The 26,939-nt window shown below is 29.4% G+C and overlaps 5 protein-coding genes across 14 annotated transcripts; 2 read left to right on the top strand and 3 right to left on the bottom strand.

Annotated features, from left to right (window-relative positions):
• Window positions 1-1,674: 1,674 nt before the first annotated feature.
• Window positions 1,675-4,465, bottom strand: LOC413378 (NTF2-related export protein). 3 transcript variants are annotated; one of them, XM_006571594.3, is made up of 4 exons: window positions 4,439-4,465; window positions 2,345-2,431; window positions 2,117-2,261; window positions 1,675-1,974 (listed from the first exon to the last, which is right to left on the bottom strand). In XM_006571594.3, the coding sequence occupies exons 1-4, from the start codon at window positions 4,448-4,450 to the stop codon at window positions 1,799-1,801; spliced, it is 420 nt and encodes a 139-aa protein (XP_006571657.1). In that variant the 5' UTR covers window positions 4,451-4,465; the 3' UTR covers window positions 1,675-1,798. The 3 variants fall into 3 exon arrangements, with proteins under 3 accessions (XP_006571657.1, XP_016768756.1, XP_006571658.1); XM_016913267.2 differs by lacking the exon at window positions 4,439-4,465 and adding an exon at window positions 3,744-3,764; XM_006571595.3 differs by lacking the exon at window positions 4,439-4,465 and adding an exon at window positions 2,504-2,832.
• Window positions 3,870-17,673, top strand: LOC413377 (PHD finger protein rhinoceros). 8 transcript variants are annotated; one of them, XM_026445747.1, is made up of 13 exons: window positions 3,871-4,028; window positions 5,644-5,693; window positions 5,770-6,284; window positions 6,730-6,886; window positions 7,212-7,364; window positions 7,442-7,729; window positions 7,823-7,996; window positions 8,231-8,403; window positions 8,501-8,624; window positions 9,037-16,338; window positions 16,426-16,479; window positions 16,623-16,806; window positions 17,421-17,673. In XM_026445747.1, the coding sequence occupies exons 3-10, from the start codon at window positions 5,827-5,829 to the stop codon at window positions 16,189-16,191; spliced, it is 8,682 nt and encodes a 2,893-aa protein (XP_026301532.1). In that variant the 5' UTR covers window positions 3,871-4,028; window positions 5,644-5,693; window positions 5,770-5,826; the 3' UTR covers window positions 16,192-16,338; window positions 16,426-16,479; window positions 16,623-16,806; window positions 17,421-17,673. The 8 variants fall into 8 exon arrangements, with proteins under 8 accessions (XP_026301515.1, XP_026301521.1, XP_026301532.1 ...); XM_026445730.1 differs by adding an exon at window positions 4,505-4,585 and having other exon boundaries at window positions 3,870-4,028; window positions 9,037-16,806; XM_026445738.1 differs by having other exon boundaries at window positions 9,037-16,479.
• On the bottom strand, window positions 16,815-17,176 carry LOC113219302 (putative uncharacterized protein DDB_G0277057; the record flags this gene model as incomplete). The annotated part of the gene is made up of 1 exon (XM_026445763.1): window positions 16,815-17,176. A coding segment is annotated over one exon (342 nt), but the record flags the coding sequence as incomplete, so codon positions are not given.
• Window positions 17,674-21,046: 3,373 nt separating the features above from the next.
• LOC724639 (COP9 signalosome complex subunit 9) lies at window positions 21,047-21,611 on the top strand. Its single transcript, XM_001120530.5, has 3 exons — window positions 21,047-21,250; window positions 21,374-21,443; window positions 21,510-21,611. The coding sequence occupies exons 1-3, from the start codon at window positions 21,182-21,184 to the stop codon at window positions 21,545-21,547; spliced, it is 177 nt and encodes a 58-aa protein (XP_001120530.1). The 5' UTR covers window positions 21,047-21,181; the 3' UTR covers window positions 21,548-21,611.
• A 506-nt stretch (window positions 21,612-22,117) lies between these two features.
• LOC409887 (transcription factor Dp-1) lies at window positions 22,118-26,195 on the bottom strand. Its single transcript, XM_393377.6, has 11 exons — window positions 25,754-26,195; window positions 24,927-25,045; window positions 24,742-24,808; window positions 24,492-24,589; window positions 24,209-24,369; window positions 23,879-24,041; window positions 23,437-23,798; window positions 23,283-23,365; window positions 23,117-23,200; window positions 22,781-23,047; window positions 22,118-22,699 (listed from the first exon to the last, which is right to left on the bottom strand). Exons 1-10 carry the CDS (start codon window positions 25,800-25,802, stop codon window positions 22,815-22,817), a joined length of 1,419 nt encoding a protein of 472 aa, XP_393377.4. The 5' UTR covers window positions 25,803-26,195; the 3' UTR covers window positions 22,118-22,699; window positions 22,781-22,814.
• Window positions 26,196-26,939: the final 744 nt, after the last annotated feature.

Genomic DNA, 26,939 nt, shown 5'->3' on the forward strand with positions numbered 1-26,939 from the left:
GCATATTTTATTATAATATGTATTTTAAACATAAAAGTTACAAATTTAATATTTGATAATTTAGAATAATAATTATATTAATATTGAATAATCGAAAGTTCGATTAGTGTTATATCAATAATCAAAAATAAGATTTGTATATGAAATAATAATATATATCAAGGTTTTACTGTATGTATTTGTGTAAATCAGCGGGTGTAATTAATCAAAGTTCTAAATTTTTTGTTGTTTGCGTATTATGTAGATGTTCTTCCACAAAGTGCTAGTAGAAAACAAAGACTCCGGATACTTTTTTAAAAAATTAAAAAAAAAGTAATTGTACTAAAAAGTAAATTAATTTCATAAAAATTTACTTTAAATGAAAATTATTAATAATATCGCAAAGGAGAGATATATAGACATTCAATCTTTAAGTGAAAAAATTAATACTCGTTTTATTTTATTTATTGTTTTTTTTATTATAATCCATATAATTACATTCTATTTAATTAATTATAAATCATTAAATTAAATGTACAGATCAGGTTCAAATTGTATTTTACTATTATGGCAGTATTTTTAACTTAGTATTTAAATTATACAATTTCATTATTTTTACATTAAAATTAGTAATGTTATTTCTAATTTTTTCTTTTTTTGGAAGTCTTCCACTAGAGTTTCCGGAGTCTGAATTTATTTTTTATTTGATCACTTAAAAATAAGAAATATGCAACGAGAACAAAAATTTTTGGATTTACCAATCAAGCCGTTTTCTCTTATAACACTGCCTCTATATGGCTACTAAAATACATCGATCGACAACTTTTGTTATTCTATGATTCGAAATTTTTATTTTTCGATTTGATCCCAATCATTTCGATTTTTATTTTTTTTCTTTTTCTTTTTCTTGCATCATTTATACCTGTGATACACCGATCGACTTATCTTTTATCTTCAATAAAAACGCGAGAAAGAGAGGGAGAGAGAGGGTGGGAGGGAAAGAAAGACGAGTGATCGTACGAACGAATCTTTTTGAGAAGTTTTTAAATGTATAAATTTTTAATTGAAATTTAAATCAATTCTTAGTTTATTAAAACAAAATATAAGATCAAAACATAATAAAATGTTATCTGTAAATACATATTTATTTATAAAAAATCACACATAACTTAATAATTCAAGTTTTACGTATATTTTTAATAATTTTTAAGCTTGATCAAATTTATTTTAAAACAATTTTTAATTTTTATTGTAATCATGTATTATAAGAATCATTTTGTCTATTACAGAATAAATTGTCATATAATCATTAATATATTTTAATTATATAATTTTGTTTATTCAATCATTCTAATCACAAGTTATATTAAATAAGAAATAAAATATAAATAAAAAATGTTATGTGTGATTTTTTTTAAATTTAAGTAATTAGAGACAATATTTATAAACCATCTTAAGAAATATTATAAACTATATATTGATAAATTGATTTTACTTAAAAAATTATATATTTAAAACTTCTCAGAATCTTATTAATCATTGGATATTTAAGTTGATGAGCCGTCAAAAGATATAAAATCGATGTTTTATACGATATGTATCATAGTAATGTTTATGTCTAAGTATTTATATCTATATTTATTTTTAGTTTTTTCTCGTGTAAAGTTATTCCTAAATGATCGACCAACGTACTGATTCACTAATACGAAAATTTTAATATCGCTTTATACATTGATATAAGACCGACGATAGAAATAAAAAGAAATATTGAATCAAAAAGATCTTTAAACATTTTGAAAACAAATAATTTTATATTATCTTAATTTACATTTTCTAGTGCTTCTTGTACTCGAAAACAATCGCTTACAATTTTCCACTTATCTCCCATTGCTGCAATTAAGAAGCTTTGGTTAAATGATTTTGATGTTTTATCATCATATTTTACTTGCCCTCCAACTTTTACAAGGAATGTCAATTGATCTGCCACTTCAGGACCTAAAATATAATTATATTAAATATATTAATTTATGAATTTTTATAAAAAATAATAGATATTTTTCTTTTATGAAAGAATACATATTATACATACTATAAAAATTTATGATGCTTATATATATATATATATATAAATATTTACCCGTTATTGGTTGAGCATCTAAAGTAAAAACAGAATGATCTGAAGGTGGCAAATCTGTCCAAAATTTCTGTATATTATCTTTGCCTTCAATACCATTTCCATTCCATATTAAAGTTGCAGTATCCAAATATAATCTTGATATGAGCTAGAATCAATATGATATTTTGTATTTTTATTATATAATCTATTATATATGTAAAATAATTATTTTATATATTTATTACTTACGTATCTACGTTTATCTAAACTTTCATAATAAAGCTTCGTAAATTCTTCGGCCGTTCGGCAAGCCTGATCGATTTTTGTTTTCAAATCCTAAAAAATAGAAAATTATTATACCATAAAGATAATTTTTTGATAATGTAAAAAAAATAATTTTTAAAATACCTGTTCCATTTTTAATAAAATATAAATATGAATTTAATTATCGATTAGAATAATTTTTAAAAAAAATTTTAATATTTTTTGTGTAATATGAATTTATATATGTAAAACATGTAAATATAACCTCTACAATATGAACAACTTTATTACAGTGAAAAGATTGAAAAAAATACTAATTATCATAATAAATTATTTTACAATTTAATTATCAATTTATTTTAAATTAATGTAAAATAATTTAAAAATATGAATTTTTTTTATTTCTCTGAAAATAAAAATGAAAAACGTCACATTTTTCCTAAAGACTTCTGTTATTATTACTAGAAAAGACGTGTTCGATATTCACTTGATCGTCAAAAAAGAAATAATTTTCCTAAAATTTATAGAAGCTTATATTACTATCGTATATTAATAATATAATTAATGATTTCAAAAAAATATTTTTTTAAAGATATTATATTTTACAAGCATATGTAAAAAATAAATAAAATTTTACTTAAACCTTTTACTGTATTTACAGGATAATAAAAAATTGCTGCTAAATTCTATTTTGATTTTAATAAAGTCCTACAAAAATATAAAAATTAAAAATTTGAAAAATAAATATTGAAAATTATTATAATGATAAATATAAGAAAAATATATCAAATTTTTTTTATAAAAAACTATATGTATACATACTTTAAATATGAATGTTAACATGTTAAATATAATTAATTACAATATATCTGAAAAAAAGAAATAATTAAAATAATAATTTTCATAAATTCAAGTATAAATTTAATCTTCTTTGCATATAATTTAATATAATAGTTATATAATTTAATATTATCAAAAATATAAATGAGAATCATCAAAATTGGTTTTTAAGATTTGTATTAATACTAGTTATTTTATGATTGTGCCACCATAAAATAGCTTATTAATAAAAATTCTAGATAATATAGTAATTTATTGTGTTAAACATTTTTAGGAATAAATTGTTTAAATGATAATATATATAAACATTTAACGTATATTAGATGAAAGTAAGATGAAAAATATAAATAAAAATTTTGCTATTATATTAGTTTATTTATAGAAAAAAAAATATAAAATATGAAATATTTTAAGAGAACCAATGCATATAAATGTTATATAAAAAAAAAATATTAATTCAGAAGACACTTTTTTTGAATTAAAAGAAAATTTTTTTTTATTAATTCATAATGAATTTTAAAATAAAGTGAAAAAAAATTATTACAAACATATGTAGAGATTCCACAGGTTCTTATTCTGCTCTGTTTCCAGAATTTCTTATGGCCTATGAATAAAAGTGATTGCAAGATTTGGCTGTGTCGCGGGGTCACGTGACTTCGCGCTCAGACAGTTATTTTTTTAGGCATGATGGCGCCAAACAGCAGTATCCACATTAATGTAAATATAATATCGATTCGGTGTACTGCGCGAGGAAGAAAGCCATCAGGTATCCTTACGGAGGCTATTTGAGGGCGTTGAGTGAGCTCGACTGGAGCCCTCGGCCCATGAAGTGAGTAAAACCGAGCTAGTTGCGGCTACGACTCGAATTGCTAATGAGGACATCTTGGTTAGGCTGCCGTGACAGAGGCGTACTCGGACTACTGCCATCTCGGAGTTACCGATCGAAAAATAATTCGATCTTTCACGATCAGACATACCGGCTATTATTTGTCACGTGCATCATCGCGCGCGAAATCACTCTCTCCGTCGATAGATCAATAATAAGGCATTTACTGCCTTCCGACCATTTCTATCTTTTTCTATTTCTTTCGTTCTTACTCTTTCTTGCGCGCGCGTGCGTGTTCATGTTTACGTGTGCGTGTCGAACTTGTGCTCGCGTGTTCATATCAACATCGTGTGCGTATACATTTACGTTCGTGCATACTTATGTTTTCATATTGTGTGTGTATATTTACTTACATTTGTGTGCATGTGTATTAAAATTCATCTGCGTATGCGTTCAGATGTGTATACGTGTGTATCCAGATTCGTGTGCGAGTCGATCCTGTCGCCATCTGTATTGTCAATGTTGTCGGCCAGCAGGAACACCACCAGCCCAATGGACCCGTGAGCATTTTCGACTCTCCGCCCGATCTTCTTCTAGACGTCTATTCTCTCGATCGCGAGTCTCGACTTTCTCGTGTCGAGTCATCGAAAGTCTTTCGGCAATTTTTTACGGTCGAGCCTCGGTGCCGCTCGAGCGTCGCCGCGGAGTAACTCCGTCGCAATGTTTACATGCCAGCCGCCACGGCGATCAGTTTCTCGAAGATCATTGTGTTTTTCTAACTACTCAAGGCCTTATAACGTCACGGAAAACCGATTTTGTTTGAATTATAACTCTTTCTGCTGGATTGTCCCATTTATAACCTCTCCGCGGCGGCCATCGAGGATCAACGGCCGCAGACCCCCTGCAATACAATCGGTCTATACCATCAATCCTTTTGTCCAAGTTTTATGCTCTCAAACGTGTTTGCATTGTTATAATTTTAATATAAAATTCTTAATGTTTTCTAGTTCTTAGAATTGTAAATTTGTGTTATCGAATAGTTCTAATCATAAGTGCTCTTTTTATAAATTTAGTTTGCGAAGGAATACTTTTATGTTTTATATTTATGATCTCTGTGTAATATTCATTTATTTATATATATTTTATATTTTCTTGTATATAGAAGAACGTATTTTTTATAATTAGGTAATGAAAATTGTAATATATATCATATGAAATACGTTTAAGTAATCATATTTCATTTATTTTTTTTTATACAATTATTATTATGTATTATCATTGTTTACATATTTCTATTAGATTTGTTTTTTATCAATTATTTATTTGTAAAAACATTTATCAATTTAATATTTGAAACAATGCATAAATTATTGAATTTATATATTGTTTTGTTTTTATTTTAATTTGATATACTCCATTTCTTACATCAAGCATGAAAATTTTATTTTATGAAAATTACTATAAAATCATATGATATTTTACAAATATTTCTTTATTTATAAAAAATAATAAATGTTACACAGAGAATCATTCAAAATGTATTAAGAAAAAATAGAAAATTATTTAGAAAAGTTTTAAATGAAAATTTTTTTCATTTAATTATTTTTTATTTTTACAGCTTTGAGAGGAACCAGCTTTCTAGATAATAAATACATGGACGACTATGTAGTGAGTAATTAAATTAATACTTTTTTTTCTAATATTATTAATCATTTGTATAATTTATAATAATAGAACATTTTAGGGTACGCGCGGTTTTCCTGCACGTGCCACGTACCGCTAAATCATTTGGTATAATAGAATGGCACAGCGAGGCAAACGGATAAATAGAAACGACAATGATTTGGCGTCTTGCCCAGGCGCAATCAAAAGGCGCAAATGTAGGCTGGGTCCAGCGACGGGTTCGTCGTCGCTGGCAGCTACCATGGGGCCCTCAGAAGAGGAGGAAACGATGGCGTCGTCCAGTCAAGGAGGGGCATCCTGGACCCCCAGACCACTTTGTGACATTAAAATCTCTAGTATATACAATCGTTCTTCTGCTGAGGCACCTGCAGAATTATTTCGTAAGGATTTGATTAGCGCAATGAAATTACCTGATAGCGAGCCACTAAGTCCCAATGAATATTGGGTTATTACCGATCAATGGAAGCAAGAATGGGAGAGAGGTGTTCAAGTACCTGTTAATCCAGACTCCCTACCTGAGCCAACAGTCACTATCACACAAGCAACACCCATAAAGCAGCACAGTGAATTCAAATTGTAAGTTTTGTATAAATATTATTGTTACATATATATATATATATATCTAAAAGTAAATAATTTTTAAACATAAATATTCAAAATTTATATTAAACTTAATAAATAACTATATTAAATATTTTCAATGTTGTAATACTTTATTGATAATTATATTATAACAATTGTTATATTATGAGCAAATAATGCTAGTATCTTTTTTAGCTAATATATTTAAAAATTAATTATACATAATTTAAAATTTCAAAGAAGTAATAATATTTTTAATATATTTTAGAAATAATTTAAAATTAAATCTTTACTATTTATAATCAAAATATTGTTTATATTTAATATGTTGTTTATAATAAAAATATAATTTTTCGCATAATGATAAATATTTTCATATAAGATATTATTTCATTTATTTAACTTTTAATAATATTCTTTGATGATAATATTTTTATAGACCAAAAAAGTTTGTGAGGATATCTCGTGATGATTATTTTAATCCTGAAGATCATCACTTAAGCACAACACCAGCAAGAGCAGAAAAAGCTTGTGCTTATGATCTTGATGATACTGATATTGCTTGGTTGGATGTGTTAAATGGTGAACGTGCACAGGTATTTTTGAAATTTAATAATTCTTGTAAAAATTTACTAAAAAAATTTTAAACAAATCAAATAAAATATAAAATTTTTTATCATTTATTATTTAATAATAATTTTTTAATCAAATAATATAATCTCTATAATAAATTAAATATATTTTTTATTTATTATTTTCTTTTTATTTTATATCTGTAAAATATTAAAAATTACTAAATTAGAATGAATTTAAATGTAAATGAATTAAAATTGTATATTATTATATATAATCTATTTTTTAAAAAAAATAGGAATAAATATTTATTCAAAATTTTACAATATTATTATTTTACAATTTTAGGCTGGTCAGTTGCCTATTACGGAATCACAATTAGAACGTGTGATAGAAGAATTAGAAGTTCGTTGTTGGGAAAGAATACAGACTATAGTAAAAAATGAAGAAGGTCTTGGTATTGAGTATGATGAAAATGTAATTTGCGACGTTTGTAGATCCGTAAGTGATTAATTTTATAAATATCAATAATATTAAAAAATAATAGTTGATTAATCAAAAAAATATTGTTTTATTAGCCCGATTCTGAAGAAGGAAACGAAATGGTATTTTGTGATTGTTGTAACATATGTGTACATCAAGCATGTTATGGAATCACTTCAATACCAGATGGTTCATGGCTATGTAGAACTTGTTCTCTAAGTCAACGACCAGATTGTGTTCTTTGTCCTAACAAAGGTGGTGCTATGAAGTGTACTCGTAGTGGCCAAAAATGGGCTCATGTTTCTTGTGCTTTATGGATCCCAGAAGTCAGCATTGGCTGTGTTGAAAGAATGGAACCTATTACTAAAATATCCAGTATTCCAGTAAATATAATATAATATTCATATACAAGTCAATACATTTTATAAAAAGAAAAATTAGAATTTTAAATTCATGGAATAAATTCTTACTTGCAGCAAAGTCGGTGGGCCTTAATATGTGTGCTGTGTCGAGAAAGAGTCGGTGCTTGCATCCAGTGCAGTATAAAAACGTGTAAAACAGCTTATCATGTAACGTGTGCCTTCAAATATGGCTTAGAAATGAAGGCAATTATTGAAGATGAAATGGCCGACGATGGAGTAAAATTAAGGGTATATATTTAATAAAAAGTTATTTTCAATAATGTAAAAAAATTAAATATTTTTTAACAATATATATATATATATATATATATATATGGATTTTATCCACTAAATTATATTTTTATTTTTAATACATTTTTATATTTAAATACTGATATTAAAATATTAATTTAAAGAATATTAAATTATAATAAAAATTTTTTTTGAAATTTAAGAATAAAAATGGAAATATTTTATTTATAGTCCTACTGTCAAAAACATAGTAGAACAAATACAAAAGATAAAGTTCAAGGCACTGGAAGCAGTATAGGGAGTGGAGGTGACAAGGCAGGATCAGATTCCGAAGATGCGGAATCTAGAAGACGCAAGAGGAAAGACATGACTTCTGAGGAAAAAAATCAAGCACGCGCTGCAAAGTACGTTTTTAATTATTTTAAACTTTTATTTTAATTATTTTATACTTTTATTTAAATCATTTTTTATGATGTAACTGTGCATTTATTTTTTCATTAGATTACAAGAAATTGAAGCAGAATTTGACAAACATGTAAGTTTAAAAGATATTGCTTCGCAACAATTAGACGTGGATCCTGATGGCATTGTCTATATTTATAATTATTGGAAGCTCAAAAGAAGGGTAAGTGACATTTAAAAACTTGATATGTTAATTGAAACTAGTAATAATATGTATATTACCAATTACATTATCATTAATATTATAATCTATTTTTCGTTTTTTTTTTTTTTTTTTTAATTATAATTATAATTTAACTTATATTAAATAATCGTTGGTATTAATAGAATTTCAGATAAAGTTTTTTATTTATCTTAGAATTTCTTAATTGAATTAAATATTTAGATCAAGAATAAGTTAAAAAAAAAAAAAAAAAAAAATAAAGAAATAAAAAATAAAAAAGAATTAAATATAAAATTTTGTGTTTGTATCAAATTAATTTTTGTTACAATAAAATTAATATTTGTTATAATATATATTAAATTGATTATATTTATATATGTATTTATTTGACTTCCTTTATTTAATTTAATAGGCTGGTCATAACAAACCATTATTGGCACCTCGTTGTGGAGAACTTTCGGGTAGTGGATCCCGTAATCAAGGACAAGCAGCCGATCTCGAAAAAATGAGGACATTCGTGCAATTACGTCAAGATTTGGAAAGAGTCCGGAATCTATGCTATATGGTTGGCAGGAGAGAGAAATTATGTCGATCTTTCCTTAGATTACGAGAGCAGACGTTCCACAAGCAAGCTTTAGTAATGTCAGGTCCACCTTTACCGCCGGCAGCAGCTGCTGCTGTGATGGAAGCTAATCATGGACCTTCGATATATGATCGATTATATTCTCATCCTGATTCAGAAGATCACACTCATGATTTTGACACAATTGTTGCTAGAATTGCTGGTATAGATTCTCCAACTAGTGAAGAGAAGAAAACTCAACAACAACAGCAGCAGCAACAACAACAACAACAGGACTTCAATGGTGCCTCTAGTAAAAAATTGTACTTCAACGGCTCCGTCCGAAGAAAGAATCTTTATGGCAGTGATTTATCATCTGTCAGTAGTAGTGAAACGGATGCGACAAAAGCAAAAACTGAAAAATCGAAAAACTTGAAACTTGAAACTGAATCGAGTACAGAAGAGGAAACCAATGTGTCTGCAAAAACCAAACTATCACGAAGAAAAGCGAAAAAAGCTGTTCAATCGGTTGAAAAATTACACTCGACAGTTAGGGAAAACAGTGAAAATGAAAAACTTGTGAATAGTAGATCGCATACTCTCGAGCATATGGAAAAAGAATTAGGAAGTGCATCTGGTAGTGAAAGTGATGAATTGTTAACGTTAAGCGGTGGAGCAACAAAACATTTCGTTGCTTCGGCTATTTATTCAGATACAGATTCCGATTCTCAAGAACATGCGTCTCATTCTGCAGTGTTAATTACGAAAGCAGCTGTAAAGGAATTTTCCGCGGCAAATTTGTCGAAAAATTCGCAGAAAAACTTTAATAAGGATTCCAGACACGTCGAATCGACGTATCACAATACAGGATCGAAGAATAAAGAGAATCAAAATAAAACTAGTGTTAAAAAGAAAGAATACATACCTTCTGCATTGATTGTTCCACAAAGACAAGCTGCGAAGAAAGCTTCGGAAATCATGCAACGCACACAACAAGGCAAAAAAGATAATTCAGTGCCTGAAACTATGTCGGAAATAATTAAATCTCCTGTCGAGGAAATTCCAAAATCTTCCTCCTCAAAGCAATCAAAAGACAAAAGTCCTAATAAGAAACAAAGAGAAAATAAACAGTCAAAAGAAATTAAAAATAATGACGTGTATGATTTCGATAAAGAATTTGGAGATGGGACAGAGATTTTGGCATATGTACCACAGAGGCAAGCTGCAAAGAAAGCTGCAGAACACATCAAAAGTGGTATGGGTAATAAAACTACGCAGCAAATCGAACAAGAAACATTCGATGGAAGATCGAAAAAGGAATCTCCAGAGACAGGGAAAAGGAAAGAATTTAGGAAAGATGATTCTTCTAGAAAAGAGGAATTATCTTCGCGAAAAGAAGAAATATCATCTTCGTCGTCATCGTCGTCATCCTCTTCATCTTCTTCTTCGTCTTCATCCTCTTCCTCGTCCTCTTCCTCCTCGTCATCTAGAAAAGAAGATCTCTCATCCAGAAAAGAAGAATTGGTTTCGAAGAAGGAAGAATCCTCGAGAAAAGAAGAAATCTCGAAAGAAAGTCGTTCGAGAAGACCTAGGAAATCAAGTACGCGAGAGACAGTGCTTTCGAGTAATAGTGATAGCAGCAGTAGTAGTAGCAATAGTTGTTCTAGTTCTACAGAAAGTAGCAGTGATTCGGAAAATCCGGAACATAGGAAATTTTCAGATGAATTGATAGATGGTTCTTCTGCTACTACTTCTTCCGAAAGTGATAGTGGTAACAGAACAAAAAGCAAAGCGATTCCTAGTTCAGCGAATCGAAAGCAACAGCCTAGCAAAACATCACCAGAACGACAAGAAGCTGAAAGAAAATCAATTTCAGGGCGGAAACTCAAGAAGCTGCCCGAGAAGAAGCTTAAAACTTCCGACGGGCGGCGGGGACCTGAGTTTCAGCCGCCTACTGAGAGAGAGGAACCTCGTAGAGCCTGCAAAGAACAGCAACAGCAACAACACCAGACACAACAAGAAGCAAGTGTCAAAAAGCAAGATCAAAGAGATAAAAAACAATCAACAACAACAGCAGGAACGGAGGTTGATGAGGATTTGCTCATTGGGTCTGGAGATAATGATGGGTCAAGAAATATTTTTGGGACCAGGCCTACCAAAAAGTCGAGTCAAGTTGGTAAGCAGCAATCCTTACCAAGAAAAGAAGATAAAAAGATCAAATCCGAAGGCAGGAAGCGAAAACCAAACGAGTCCGTTGCGAAAGATGAGAAGAGCGGGAAAGAAACGGTCAAAAAATCGGAGAAACGGTTAAATGACAAACAATCTGTTAAGGTAATAGAAAAGAAAGATGAAGAACAAAGTAAGAAAGACGAACAAAAGATTATCGATCAAGAAAAAGCTGAGTGTACGGATAGCTCTTCAAAGAGCGAAGAGAAAAAAGTAAAGAAGATTGGAAGTAAAGATGCGATAAATATTTTAGAAGAAGAAATGAAGCAACGTAGAGCGGAAAGAGACAGCCCGAAAAAATCACTGAAAGGATTAGACAAATTACTGGAAAAACGTGAACATCACGATAAAATGTCTAAGAGTAAAATTTCTGAAGTAAAGATTGAAAAAGTTATTTGCGATGAAGAAAAAGAAGAAAAAGAATCTGTGGAAGAAAATCAACAAATAAAAGAGGTTATAAAGAACGAAGATCGTAAAAATCATATTAACGAAAGCAACAGTACTATTGAGAAACCAAAACCAGAAGAGCGAATAGAAGAAGAAATAATAAAAAAGGATATTGCTGAGATATCTCAAATTGAGAAAATTACATCTGGAAAGAAAAAAACCGATCGGAATTTGGGGAAAAGTCAGGAAAATGCTATTGAACATCAACAAAGTGTTGAATTGCAAAATATCGAATCTCAAACAATTTCTCTTGGAGAAAACGTTCAAAAAGAAAGTAACGAAGATGATAATGGTAAATCTATTTTGGAAAGAGTCGAAAATTCAGAAAAAGAACATCAAAAAAGACGAAAATCTGCGAATAGATCGATCTTCTCACCACAACATGGCAAAGATGCAAGTGTTTCAGAATTGTTTGATTTTGATCAAGATATGTTAACGGAAGAAATAGTAAATGAAGATGGATTCGGTATATCTAGAGACGCGGAAGAACGGGGTGTACCGTTAAGTTTTTCATTCAATAATGAATTATGGTTTAAGGAAGATTCGAAAGAGGATAGTGCTAGAGAAACGTTGCATCTTGTAGAGAAGCTACGTATGGAACTCTCAAAAAAGTCAAATTCTAGTCAGATTGAATTAGAGGCAGTACCTGTAGATGGTGAAGTTAAAAAGGAAGAATCACCTATAGAAAAGACATACGAGCAACAGCAACAACAATCGCAGCAACAGTTACCATTACAACTTCAGCAACAGCAACAAACCACTCAACAACAACAAGAAAAAGAGACAAAAATTCTTGAGCCTATCACAGAACCAGTTTTGAACGTGAAAAATATTGAAATTTCTGAAGAAGAGATATCTACTAACGAAACCCGTCCCAGCAGTTGTAAGAGTACAATAGAAGAAAAGAGAAAAAGTTGTTATTCGGGTGGTAACGATAGATATGCAGCTTACGAAGAGGATCGTGAAACGAACAAAGTAAGCTTGGTGGAACGATCAAAGCTTGATCGAGCAGAGACTGACGAAAGATGGGTTCCACCTAGTATCAATAGTTTTCAACTTAGCGATGTGCAACATCTAAATGCTTTAATGGAAACGCAAAATCGTCGATATGGGAACCATCAATTCCCTAACGAATCTATTCCAGAAAACGAATCCATTGCACGTACTCATTTGAACGCACCGAGTATACAAGAACAATATCTTCTGCAGCAGCCACATTCGATTCTTCACAGTCAGCAAGAATCGCACGAAAGAACGATGCTCGATCAACCAATATCCGAAGAGAATCCTATGGAAATGGTAAATAGACATTTAATAGGATTGCCAGCATCGGAGGATGATCAGGCGGCTGAAATGATGGATAGAGTGCTGGAAAAAGAAGATGACGTTGTCAGACAACAGGAATATGATCAAAACTCCCCGTACAATGACATAAATGGTCGTCCAGATACTAGATGGGCAGAAAGTCAAGTTTTACCGTCTCGTAGATCCACATCCTCTTCGATTACTTCCGCCTCTTCCGCAGAGGATCATTCTATTCCACCGTACAAGAACGTGGCTGGTATTCCATTCCCGCCATGTTCCATGGAAACAACGTATTACGCAGATTCTAGTTACGGTACTGGTCCAGTCAGTCTGTTTCCGCCACAGTCCTGCGCGGCACCATTACCTTATCCTTCTCCTGGTCCAGCCCTTTTTCCACCAGCATTTGGAGCGGCTTTTCCAGGAGCTCAATCATTATTACCCCACGTGAAGCCATTAGAAGATTCGCTTAATCTACAAGCTTCACCATGTACCGCAGCGTTCACGTCTTCCTCACACAACATGGCGCTTACAGCAGCTATGGTCTCGCCTACTAAAATAGTTACACCACCTCCACCACCACCTCCACCACCTCCCCAAGTCACCGCTCCACCTACAGAATCTATAGAGAGAACGCAACAACAATTACAAACGCAAGTAGCCGATTCACCCTCTTTGCCTATGAATTTCTTGAACACTGTAGCACCGGAAAATCATACTAATGATACCGTTGTCGAGAGTCTTCAAGAAGCTTTGGCAGATGGTAAAAGTCAACATTCTGGGAAAAAGTCGCCTTCTAAACCTACCAGAACCTCTGCCCGCGTCACATCGTTACAAGGAAAATCTCCTGGGAAATCTCCAAGACAAGATACTCAAAAAACTATTCCTGGAGCGCGAGGTCGTGGCAGAGGGACGAAAAATTCGGCGCAACATTCTGGTTACAGAGGACGTGGGCGTGGAAGGGGGAGAGGACGAGGTAGAAGCGGTCAAAACTCAGGACTTTCTTTGGTTTCCGGTGGTGGTATCGGTCAACACGATGATTCCATTCAAAACAAGCTAGTCGGTACGGTGTACGATTTTGATTCCGACGAAGATTCGACCAGTGAAGCGAATATTGCTGATTTGCGTACTATGAGAGAGCGAAAGAAGTCTACTGATGCTGCAACGGCTGGAGTTGAAAGAAGAGATTCCACGGTCATGGCTTCTGGAGAAAGCATTCAGTCAAGACTCTCTAGTCCGGGAGGCACAAGAAAATATTTGGAAGATAGGAGACTTTCTTGCTCTCCGAATCATGATGATTCTGCCGTCGTGGAAAGTCAGTCAAATGCCGGACAAAGTTTTGATACCGTCCTCCCACTTATTCCTGGCCCCGTCGATATGAGAACGTACAATTCTACTCTCGATGCTTCAAGCTCTTCCACTTTACACGGCCAGACATATGAGAATCATTTCCTTGGTACTTTCACCGGTGTTTCAACGAATGATCCTGCCCTTCCTGATATCGAGGAAGATCTCGAAAAAGAACTGAGATCCGCGCTGATCAAACAAGGTCAAGAAGATTGTTCAAAACCAAGTTTTGATGCAAGTATCGACGCTTCGTCTTCTGGCTTTGTAGACACTAATAAAGTCTCTTTGACAGACTCGAGAAATCAACTGAAGGTGAAGATTAAAGGCCCTTTCCTTGATGCAAATTACGTTGCTACCTCGTCAGTACCACCGCTTGCTCAACAGGCACCTGTAATAATTACTCCAGCCGCTACCAGTGCTTCCATCGCTTCCGGAACATCAAATCTTCGACGAATGCGAAAGAAGGAATTGCTCAGACAGTATTGTTCTCAGGATATGAATATGGATGAGACAGGATGTGGAAACCTTGCTACATCCGCACCAATTATAATGCCACAAATCAATCGCACAGTGATAACAATTCCTAAAGCGGTCGCCTCGATGACCAGTATACCTACAAGAGAAGACTATAAAGCAGTTGTCGATGCAAATATGGAAAAGAAAAGAAGGAAAGAGAGATCTACAGGGTTCCTGGATGCTAACGAGGAAGAGGGAAATATCGAGAGGAGGCGTGGTAGTGCTACTAACGGTGCTAGTTCTAGTGGTAATGCTCCGATTGGTAATATAGATCGTAGAAGAGGAAGGCAGAGTAGCGGTGGTAGGTCGACAACAACGACCACTACGACCACTACTATGAATAGCGGTCCGCCAAAATTGAAAATCAAAATTGGCAATAGTATAATTGGTGGGCAGGAAAGCGGTCAAGATGATAGAACGAGGATCAGACCACCGAAAAAACGATTAAGTAGTATACCAAGTACACCAAGTATCGAAGAATTGAGAAGAGAAAGTATGAAATTTAGACGTATGATCATGGCCGGTTTCGACAACGATGAAAAATTAAGAGGCAAAAGTAAAAAAGATAAGAACGGTAAACGAAAAAAACGACAGTCGAGTAGAAAAGAAGCTAGGGTACGTATCCTTGAAGGTGGAACCGCCCCACCAAAATTGATCATAAGATTAGGCAGAGGTAACGATTCTCCGGATGAATTACCGATTTTACTCACGGATGAAGAAGAAGAGGAAGAAGAGGAACGACATCCGACTGATAGTAGAGTAGGTCCTCCTCCTCCAGAACCTGTCAAAGACGAGCCTATTTATCCATCAGTAACTGCTAACATAGAAGAAAAACAACCTACTGATCCCGACACTGGCGGCAGTGCACCTAGAAATGTTCGTTCGGCTAAAGTTACGCCGATCAGATTAAAATTGACACGTTGTCAAGAAGGCTATGAGCTAAAGGGCTCGCCTGTTCACGGTGAGGAGTCCAATTTAATGACGGAGAAACTACAAAGTCCGGAAGTTCCAAACGAAATAAGAAATCCACCGATCAAAAGCCAAGAAGAAGAATCCTCTCGAGAAGAGGAGGATGAAGAAGAGGAAGAGAATAATAGTTCTGTACAAAGGGATTCCTCCACATGTCCTGCCGCGACAAGTATACCGCAAGGATGCCAAGTTAGGTGATAATTAATGATACTCGTGGAGTAATGGGGCAAAGAACATAAACACACACATACGGTGCTTGTATGATTTTTACGATCGATCGATAAAGAAAATGGACTCGATATACGCTTGCGGTTACAAGCTGCGAAAGCATATTGCCGTAATAAGGTGAAAAAACTGTTCCTCTAAGTTACGGTTCAAGAAGATCGAGGTATTGCATATTCTTACAAGACAATTTTATCATATTTGTTGCAGCGTATCGTTGGCTTAGTGGGAAAAATCGGAAAAAATCAGAGGACGCTTGATATCGTAAGAAACTTCAGATATTTTTGATTATTTATTTTAAATTAAGACAAATCTTGTATTTTGTCAATATTACTAAGTTGAATTTTACTTCAATAATAGATCAAGAATAATCAAATCATTAGTGATCAAATATTTTTGTTTTGCAGATAGTTCCATTTAGGTTCGAGATCAATATTTAATCAATTATCAATAGGAAATTAATATTGAGTAAGAATATACATGGTTGACAAATTATGGAATATGAACTTTGTCAACTGTTCCCACTAAGCCTATGATATGATAATTTTTGATACAGCATTTTTATGATTTCATGCAAGATTTTACAAAATTGTATGTAAGAATTACTTGCATTACTCTGTTAATAATATTTATAGAACATGTTTTTTATTTTATTATTATTATTATCAATATTATTATTACAATTATTATTATTATTATTATTATTATTATTATTATTATTATTATTATTACTATTATTATTATTACTATTATTATTATTATTATTAGTATTAATATTAATATTAGTATTAGTATTATTATTATTGTCATCATCATTATCATCACTACCACCACAACCACCGTCACCAGGATCATCATCATCATCATTATCATCATCATCATCATCATCATCATCACCACCACTACCATCACCACCACCACAATCATCATCATTATCATCATCATCATCATCATCATCATTATTAATTTTATTATTATTATTAATTATTTTTTATTATTATTATTATTTATTATTATTATTAATTATTAATTATTAAGTATTTATTATTATTATTATTATTGTTATTATTATCATTATTATTAATTATTATTTTTTTTTATCATCATCATCAATCATTATTACTATTTTATATATATATTATAATTATTCTTTTTCTTTATATTAATGAATTTCTTTCATAAACTTCACCTTCTTACGGCAACAGAAACATGAAACAAAAACACTCATTTTGGCGAGAGGAACAAGATGGTCGCGACTTCTAAGATATACTCGTTTTGGATTCGCTTCAATGGAACGTTCTCCAACATTAAACGAGAAGGATTTATACTCCTCGAGAAAAAAATAATCCGGTTTTATTCTTAAACAATACTCGAGAGATGAAAACGGGTGTGCCATTTCACGGCGGTGACGAGATGTCTGTTTTTTCCCTAAAAAAAAAAAAAAAAAGAAAGCAAATTGAAGAACAATCGAGGTCGTTGACGAAGATCTTTATGGAATCTACTGTGAACTCAACTCAATCTGATATTGTAAACAAGAAACATTTTGTCTCGCTTATTAAATGAAACTATGTATGCGTGCACATCTGATTACGCGAGTGTATTGTATATGTACATTGAAGGAAAAAAATGGAAAAGAGAAATGATTAAAAAAAACAGTGAGAATTCTTGAGATTGCTTCGTACACGGCCTCGTCATCAACTTCACAGTAAGAACTAGTTAATTGTACATACTTGTAATCTACGATTGTATTTAGTTTAAGTCGAATAAGAAGAATATATCTGGTGAAAAAACGAATGAGTATGCAAGAAAGAGAATGAATGAGAGAATAAATGAGTGCATGAGAAATTGTGTAAAAGATTTTGTAATCAGTGCGAAGCTTACGTGATGGCTGTGTTTTACCACGCGGTCCGATCTTCCAGGTAAATTAATCCTGGGCCGCGCAGAAACGTTCAGTATCCCCCTACAACCGCTGGATCGCTTGAGTGTTTCCCCCTCTCTCCCCAATCGAGACGGTCGGTTGACATTACGTAGAAATAGTATTAAAAAAATTAAACGAAAAAAAAAAAATAAAAAAACTAAATAAAAATAGAAAAAATATACAAGTAAAAGAACTAATAGACTTTCGGACAAAAAATCCGAAGAAAAAAATGTAATTTACCGAGTTATAGACGAGGACAATCTTGCTGCACAATAGCAGCTTCTTTGATGAATTAGATCAATTAATCGTATAGTCTATCGCAATAATATGAATCGGTTTTATAATTACGCAGTTGTCTTTAATATACGAATTACATTTCCAATTACAAATCCATTATTAAATATCTATTCAATTTATGATATATATAAATGTGAAATAACATTATTTCTTTTTATCAAAGCAAATTCGTAAGAACTATTAACACGCATTTTTTATCGCGTTTTTACAATTCATTAGATATTTTATATATTAGATACATATATATATACATATATATATATATGATGTCTTTCTTAATGTCGGAACATTATCGTTTTTTTACATATATATATATATATGTAAGTTATATTTTATATTGAGTATAATGTTAATAATTTATTCTTTATTTAGTGTAAATAAGTTCTATATAGAATGAAAGTTCACGTTTTATACAATAGCATAGTTTATAACACGATAGTTAATCCGTTTTCGCTCCTTTTAGTTTTTACGTTTTTACTTTGATTTTAAATAATCTCATCTCTTTTCATCAAATTCTAAAAATATAAAATTTCCTTTTAAAGACAACTGCATAATTTAACGATAATAAATAGACATCTATTTCTAGATGTTCGTTAAAAATGGGCTATATGAAAAATAGTAATCGAAAATAATCGTCCATATCCATATTCAGAATATGTTCTGCGTTGAAAAATATTTATCTTCGTTGAATTTCCAGCGATAAGGAAGGAGGAAAAAACTTTTTCCTTCTACGGAAAAAATATAATTTCTTTTCTCTTTTGCTGAATGATGAAGATAAACATAATTTCTTCGCTTGGAATCTGGGGTACGGAATTTCTCTGCGCGGACCGTATATTTTGACCCTAGATCCAGTCAATTAAATTTTTTTATGTCCATTTTTCTGTACTTATTACCGTTTTCAAATGAAAGAACTATTTTCGTTAAACTAATTATGAAAATTATATTAAAACTGAATATTATCAGAATGATATGATAATATTTTTGAACGATAATTTTGTCTATATTTAATATTTCTCATTTTTAATATTATTTTATACATATATAATGTTCTTTTGGAATTATCATATCCAATGTATAAGAGATTTCTGAGCTAATAGTACAATGACTTTTAATGATGTATTAATAATAATGATTCTTTCATATTTTTTTTTTTTTAAACTATTGACGATCAATGTTAAAGAATTTAAGAACTCTAGCATATCGTACTTATATTATATTTCTATATGTAAATTTTGTACAATTTTTTACGATCTCATATATCTGAATGAAATATCTCTAAGAGAATTAACTAAAAGAGAGAAAAAAAAAAACGTCTAAACGTTTTTTAAATTTTTCATGACTTGTTTATTATCTTTAAGTTTTATTGCTTATTATTTATCGATTTTAAAAATTTCATTTAATATTTTGTAACAATAGAATTATAATTTATGTGCAAATGCAAAATATTTTATTAATGTTTTTCTTTTTTTTTTTTTATTATAATGATATTAATTTTGAATTATAGTCATTCGTACTATTTGATATGTAAAAAAAAATCGATCTAATTAACATTTTTTATAAACTAAAATAAATTAGAATTATATAGAACAATAGTATGATATATTAAAAGTACAGATATTAAATGCTGCATATCTCTTATTCACAAATGATTTTCAAAATAGTTATTTTCAAAAGTTATCTTACTTTTAGCTCAAAAATCTTTTCATTTAAGTGATATAGTATAATATTTTATTTCTGTAATTTATCCAAAAGTATAGGATACAAGAAAATCATGTAGATCGTTTTTTTTTGTTTTCAAATTTTGATATATATATTTTTTGTTATTTATATAATTAATTTTACATAAAATATAGAAAGTTATAATTAATACAATTGAATATGCGAACTCAATGAAAGAAAAGTTTAATTTTAATGAATTTGTAAATAATATATAATGAACAAAAGAATTCCGATCGATTGATTTTAATTGTTTAAATAGTAACCAAGTTGACTGGTTCTAAGATCAAATGAGATATTATTATTAAATTAGTTAGAATTCTGAATTCTGAGAGGAGAAATAACGTTATACACCCTGGAAGCCGGAGAAAAAAGTTATCGGCGATAAGCGGAGCCTTAGCGGAGCCTATTGTGTTGTATAGAGAAGACGAAAGCCAAGCAAAATCATTTAATTTCGAATCGTTTCTTACTTACGCTAAGCATAGAAAGAATTCGATAATGATAAATTTGTCATAACTCGTTGTATATGTCCACATGTAAAATAAAAATGTGGATACTTACAATGATTTCAGAAACACATACGTGCATATATAAATATATAAATATATAAATAGTTTTATTATATTGCAAAGTGAAATAATACAATATTTAGCTACTGTATATAATGTAAAAGAAAAGCTGGTCTTGTAAGATACGGATTAAGGTGTTTTAATGTGCACATAGCCGCGTCATTGTCAATAATCATATTATTACGATTAATAATAATTACAGTTTTTTAAAAAAAAAATGAAGATTATTGAATTCCATTTTATTTAATCCTTAATTTTTTTTTTTGTAAATATATAAAGAATTTTAAAAATTCAATTTAAAATATCCGGTTATATGAATTTATCTTTTTCTTCTAGAGGGCGCTGAAAGATGAAAGATTTCAAATTTTTAGTTGAAAGATCATTATTTTGCTGTATCTTGTTAATATTTGTAAACAACAATTTTACAAAAAATTAAAGAATTTGTTTAATTGTTACTTGTAATAAAATGAAACCTACTCTTGTAGCAGATGAAATGTTTCCAGAAGGAGCTGGATCTTATATCGAATTAGAAGAGGTACATTTCAATTTTAAAGGTTATGTTTTCTTTGCTGAATTATAATTTTTATTAATAATTAATAAAATAAATTTGTTTTAATTATATATTAATAAAACTATAAATTTATTAAAAATATTTTAGGTTGGAGGCAGTCGCTTATTAGTTGATCTAACTGCAAGTGAGAAAGCAGTGCATGCAGATTTTTTCAATGGTAAATAAAAATTATATTCTATTATAATTTATTATTAATATAGTTATGAATAATCTTTTCTTTCAGATTTTGATGACTTATATGACGATGATGATCTCGAATAAATTATGATTTTTGTAATAAGAATAGTTATGTTAAAATTAAAATAAAAAAAAATAATTTTTAAAATATGAAAATAATATATTAAATTCTACTAAAATATTGAATTTAATATTTTATATGTAAAAATTGTAATAATATATTTGTTTTTATAATTAGGATAAATTAATTCTTCATAAAATTTATTCATATTATTCCTTCATTTTTTCTTTAGTTTAATTTAATCAACATTGATATATTATTACTGATCATTATTAATATTAAAGTTATAAAATATTTTTAAATATAAATCTGAAACTGACCTCTTTCTAATTTCATAAAAAATTTTATATATATATATAAATATATATATATATATAAAATTAATTATTATATATATATAATTAATTAACATGTTATAACAATATAAACATAAAAATTAAAATGAAAATAATACTTCTTTTAATATTATATTTTTATAAATTATATTTTACTATCACAATATAAAATCAGAGTTGTGAAACAAGCAAAAATTTCTATTAAATAGAAAAGCAATTAACACATAAAGGTAAAGAAAATTGATATACACAGTGCAATAACATTATTACAATTTATTATTTTTAGTTCGAAATTGAATCAGACGTGTGCCCGTATCCAGAATACCATCACGGCATATTAGTTCGGGCGATATTAATTATAAACGTGCCATAAGAAAATGAGTACTGGTCATAATGTCTCGTACACATTAATATCGATATCATTGTCAAGATTATAATTTACAATACATAGATGCTAGTCATATAAACCTGTTAAGATGATGCACAATTAAAATAGCACCCCGGATTTCAGTCGCGCCGCATAATCATGGATCCTGTCGATCGTCGTGCACGAAAATCTCTTTTTTCAGACGAGACGTTCTGAAACTTTTTGAGTTTTATTCCTACACGATTTATTTCTTGCTTTTTTGTTTCTCCTTGGCCCCAATCGACATTTAATTCATTTTTTGACCATTCTCATTTTTCATTAACAGACTTTTATTAACGGTGATGAGATTTCATATTTAAGACATCCCCGATTACCGTTATTCGTTCGCATCTTGATTGCGCATAAAAATGACATTTTTGAGAGCGATATCGATGACGACCATATCGAATACGCTGCTAACAATGACGAGTATCCTATAAAATATAAATATTATATTTATACAATAAAGATTTCTTTATGATTTTTTTATAATATGTATTTAATAAATTATTTACCCTGAGTCCAGCCCCGAGAAAATCGTTCGGAGTGCTAGTTAACTTCGAGATCACTATCGGCTTGGTCATCTTGATCGCTTTCTTCTTCTTCATCTTCTTCCTCGGAATAATACTGCGAGGGTGGCGATAAAACATCTTCTGAAAGTGAAGTATGAGAAGATGAAGGAGGTCGAGAGCCTTCCAATTTTGTGTCCAGGTCTTCCATTGAGGTACTTGGTCCAGGAATGGTCACTGGTATAAATTTTTCCAAATCACCAGATGCTAATTCTAAAAAGAAATATATAACAAAATTTATATAATGATTTAGAAAACTCTTTAATTATAAATAATACATACGTTCCACATATTTTTCCAGAGATTTTGGAACCATTAATTTGGCCTTACGCAAATTTTCTTCAGTGCATTCTCCTTTTTCTAAACCTATTTAAATATTACTTTTTTTAATTAATAAGATTAATAGATATAATTCAATTAAATATTTAAAAATGTTAAAATTATATACCGAAAGCTAAACCCATTTGCTTTAAAACTTCAATGTCGTCGTGAATTTCAAACTTATCGTTAAAATTGAACAGGTACTCGGTTCTATAACAAATATGTTATCAATTAAAATACAATAAATATTAATAGCAATAATTATTATTTTTTTAAATTACTTGTCATTTGAAATGCTGCAATCTATGACAGTCTTTTTGCTAGTATTCACAATCAGGAATGGCAGCTGAATGGCAGAATTTGGTTTTGGTGGGCCACGCAGACTCTCATTGGCACGATTACGTTCCACTAAATTTTTAAAAGAGATATGCGAGAGAATCAATTGATGTAATTGTTGTGTTTTCATTTTAATTCTCTCGATTTTCTTTTTTTTATCTTTTTCAAGTGCCAAACATTCCTGAAGAGAATTAGTTGGTAGACCTAACCACCTGATTTCTTTTTTTTCTTTTGAAATAATATTCATTGCCATTAAAACATTCAAAGCATCATAAACACGTCTTCTAATATTTTTCTGATCGTATTGCTAAACAAAATATTACATATATTACAGTTAGTTTTTTATTTTTTTATAATATAATATAAATAAAAAAAATAAGAAAATACCTGATCTGTTAACGAATTTATATGAGCAGGATTAGTAAATTCTCCAACAAGTTCATCCGCAACTTCATTGTACGACGTCGTTCCCTTTTTTTTGACCTTTTCACAAACTTTCATTGAAAAATGACGTAATCCTTTACCTACTTTTTCTGTTTTTCTTCGCTTACTGTTAAAAATATAAATATATTATAAAAAATCAGTATTTAATTCTTTTGAATTAAATCTTATTTATTCAATTAATTTAAAAAAAAATTATCTGCATATAATTATAAATCTATAAATTAAAGAAAATATTAATCATATGAATAAAAAAAAAAATTTATAAATCCTTACTCTGGTACAAAATCACCACCCTCAACATCTTGTCTTTTTCTAGAACCACTATGATCCAATATTGGACTGATATATGTTTTTCCACTTGCATCTTTCACAATTTGTTGATTAGCAGATTGTTGTTGTTGTTGCTGAGATACTATTGCCTGCTTTATATCACTCTATATAGAAGAATAAAAATTATTTATATATTTTTAAAATTCTTAAATTTTAAAAAGTTTATTCTTAAATTTCGATTATCTTTTAAAAATATTCAAAAGATAATCACTTAAATAAAGTATACCATTTGTGCAGATGTTAATTGTATAGTCTTGGTGAGTACAGGTTCACCAGCCTTGGTTGTTGCCAATTTTGTATTTTGTAATGGTATTGTAACCAACCCTAAAATAATTATAAAACATTGTATTATTTTTTATTTTAAAATGATATATGAGAAGATTTAAAAAAATATTTGTTTGAATGTTTTATCATAAAAAATATATAAAAGAATATATAAAATAGAAATAAATGAAAATAATTATTAAAAAACTTACTTTGACCCGGAGTTGAAGGACTTTGCAGACTGATAGTTCTAAGAACTTGTGCGTTAGATGACAAAACCTAAATATCAAAAAATTATTGAATTCAATAGTAAAATAAATAGTTAAATTATCATCATAAAAGATTATAATTAAAAGAGTTCAAATAATAGGTTAAAATTCTTATAAACATATTATACCTGAGATTCTTGGCTCGGAGTCTTAAAGACTTTAAGGCCACCTGCATTTGTTGTACTGACGATACCGCCCAATGCTTTATTAGCTGTACTCTGTACTACTTTTATTACTTGTGGATGACCTAAAAAAAATATTAAGTTTTATAGTAGTGTTTTAATAATTTAATAAACAAATATATCATATATTTATTTTAATATTTTAATTTTTTTATAAATTCAATAAAAAAATAAGATTTTTTAATATACATAATAAATTTTACAGATTTATAATACAAAGACAATATATCAATAACAACTTATAAAAAATTTAGATATTTGTTAAATTTAAACATTAAATATCAATATACTATATAACAAAGATATTTCAAAGTATTTATTTTAATTAAATTATTTTAACTAAATTAAATAAATAAGTAAACAAGATTCTTGTTTCAATAAAAGTATTAGAAAATAAAAGTGATTTTTTTGTATAAGCAATCAAACAAGTAAATATATACATTCTTTAACAATCTAAGATAAAATAACTTTAAAACAAATTATTTTTATTTATCTAATAATAGAAAAGAAAATAAAAACATTTTTCCATATATTTAATGCAAATAGCTTACAAAGAAATAGAGCATAGGATTAACATGAATATGAAAAAAAAAGAGCCAACACGGACTCATAATTAATAAGAGTTAAACAAAAAATAATAGAAACATAAGCATGAATCCAGGAACAAGACAACAATATTAAAACTGAGTTTTCTTAAGGAAAATTAAAGAAAATTAAGACATTATCATCGAAGTAAGGCATGCTGATAATTGGCGCGCACTCGGCATACTCACCGTTCGCGTCATGTATGAGAAAGTTCATCGTTTTGTTTTGTTGCGTCATCCTCGAGGTTAGAATTCCGTCCCGGCGTCACCGACGATCACGACGATCGACCGAATGCCGAGTGAAAATAAAAAGATCATAGGTACACTCGCTAATCTTGGCTCGGTCTATCACCAAAATGGCGACTATGATATAGAACCATTTGAGAACAGAATTTAACAATATACCGACCAAAAAACGTCTTATTACACGCACAAAAGTAAAATTCAGCCGTTTTTTTATCGTACTAATATAACCATTTTAAGAAAACGTTCATTTACTTGCAAAAATATCACACGAAAATCTAGCTTCCGCGTGCACAGTACAGAATAGAGACGAGCTTGGCGGCACGACAAAGTTAAACAGCTGATTGGTTACCTTCTCAGTCACGTGGTCCCTTCTGTTCCACGTTTATGGGCACTGTAATCTTTGTAAGAAAAACCTGTTTCTAGTGTTATAAGATGCCAAACATTATTATCGGGATTTTATTTTTAATATTGGTAATATCTACTTGTCAATTGGTCCAATAAATAATATAAATATAAAGACTAATAAATCGAAACAGAAAAATACATAATGCATCACAATTTATAATATTATAATATTATAAATTATATATATAATTTAATTTAAATAATTATAATTTTATATATTTTATAATGATTTTTATATTTATATAAATATGATAATATTTATAAGTGGAATAGAAAAAATTATTTTAATTCAAATATTTTTTTATTTTTTCTTTTTACAATTTCTATAAATTTTAATTTTCACAGAAATATTTAAAAATAATTATTATATATTTTTAAAGAAAATTTTCATAATTTATTTTATTATTAATTTTGAATATAATTAAAAATCTATTATTAAATTTATAATTAAATCTATTATTACGATAGATATTTAAAAAATTATATTGAAAATTATATTTGAAGTCATATCATGACAAAATAAATTAATAAAGATATGAAGATTTATATTTAATTGATTTACTTAAAAAATTATAGATTATACAAATTTCCGCGTTATGTGATTTAATATGTGCGTGTGTGTGTGTGTGTGTGTGTAATAATATATACATATATTATATTATAATATTATATATAAAATAACCCTATAAAAAATATTTTTCATGAGATATGATTAGAATATAAT

This window comes from Apis mellifera, linkage group LG1 (assembly GCF_003254395.2).
Source record: "Apis mellifera strain DH4 linkage group LG1, Amel_HAv3.1, whole genome shotgun sequence".
NCBI classification, from domain to species: domain Eukaryota; kingdom Metazoa; phylum Arthropoda; class Insecta; order Hymenoptera; family Apidae; genus Apis; species Apis mellifera.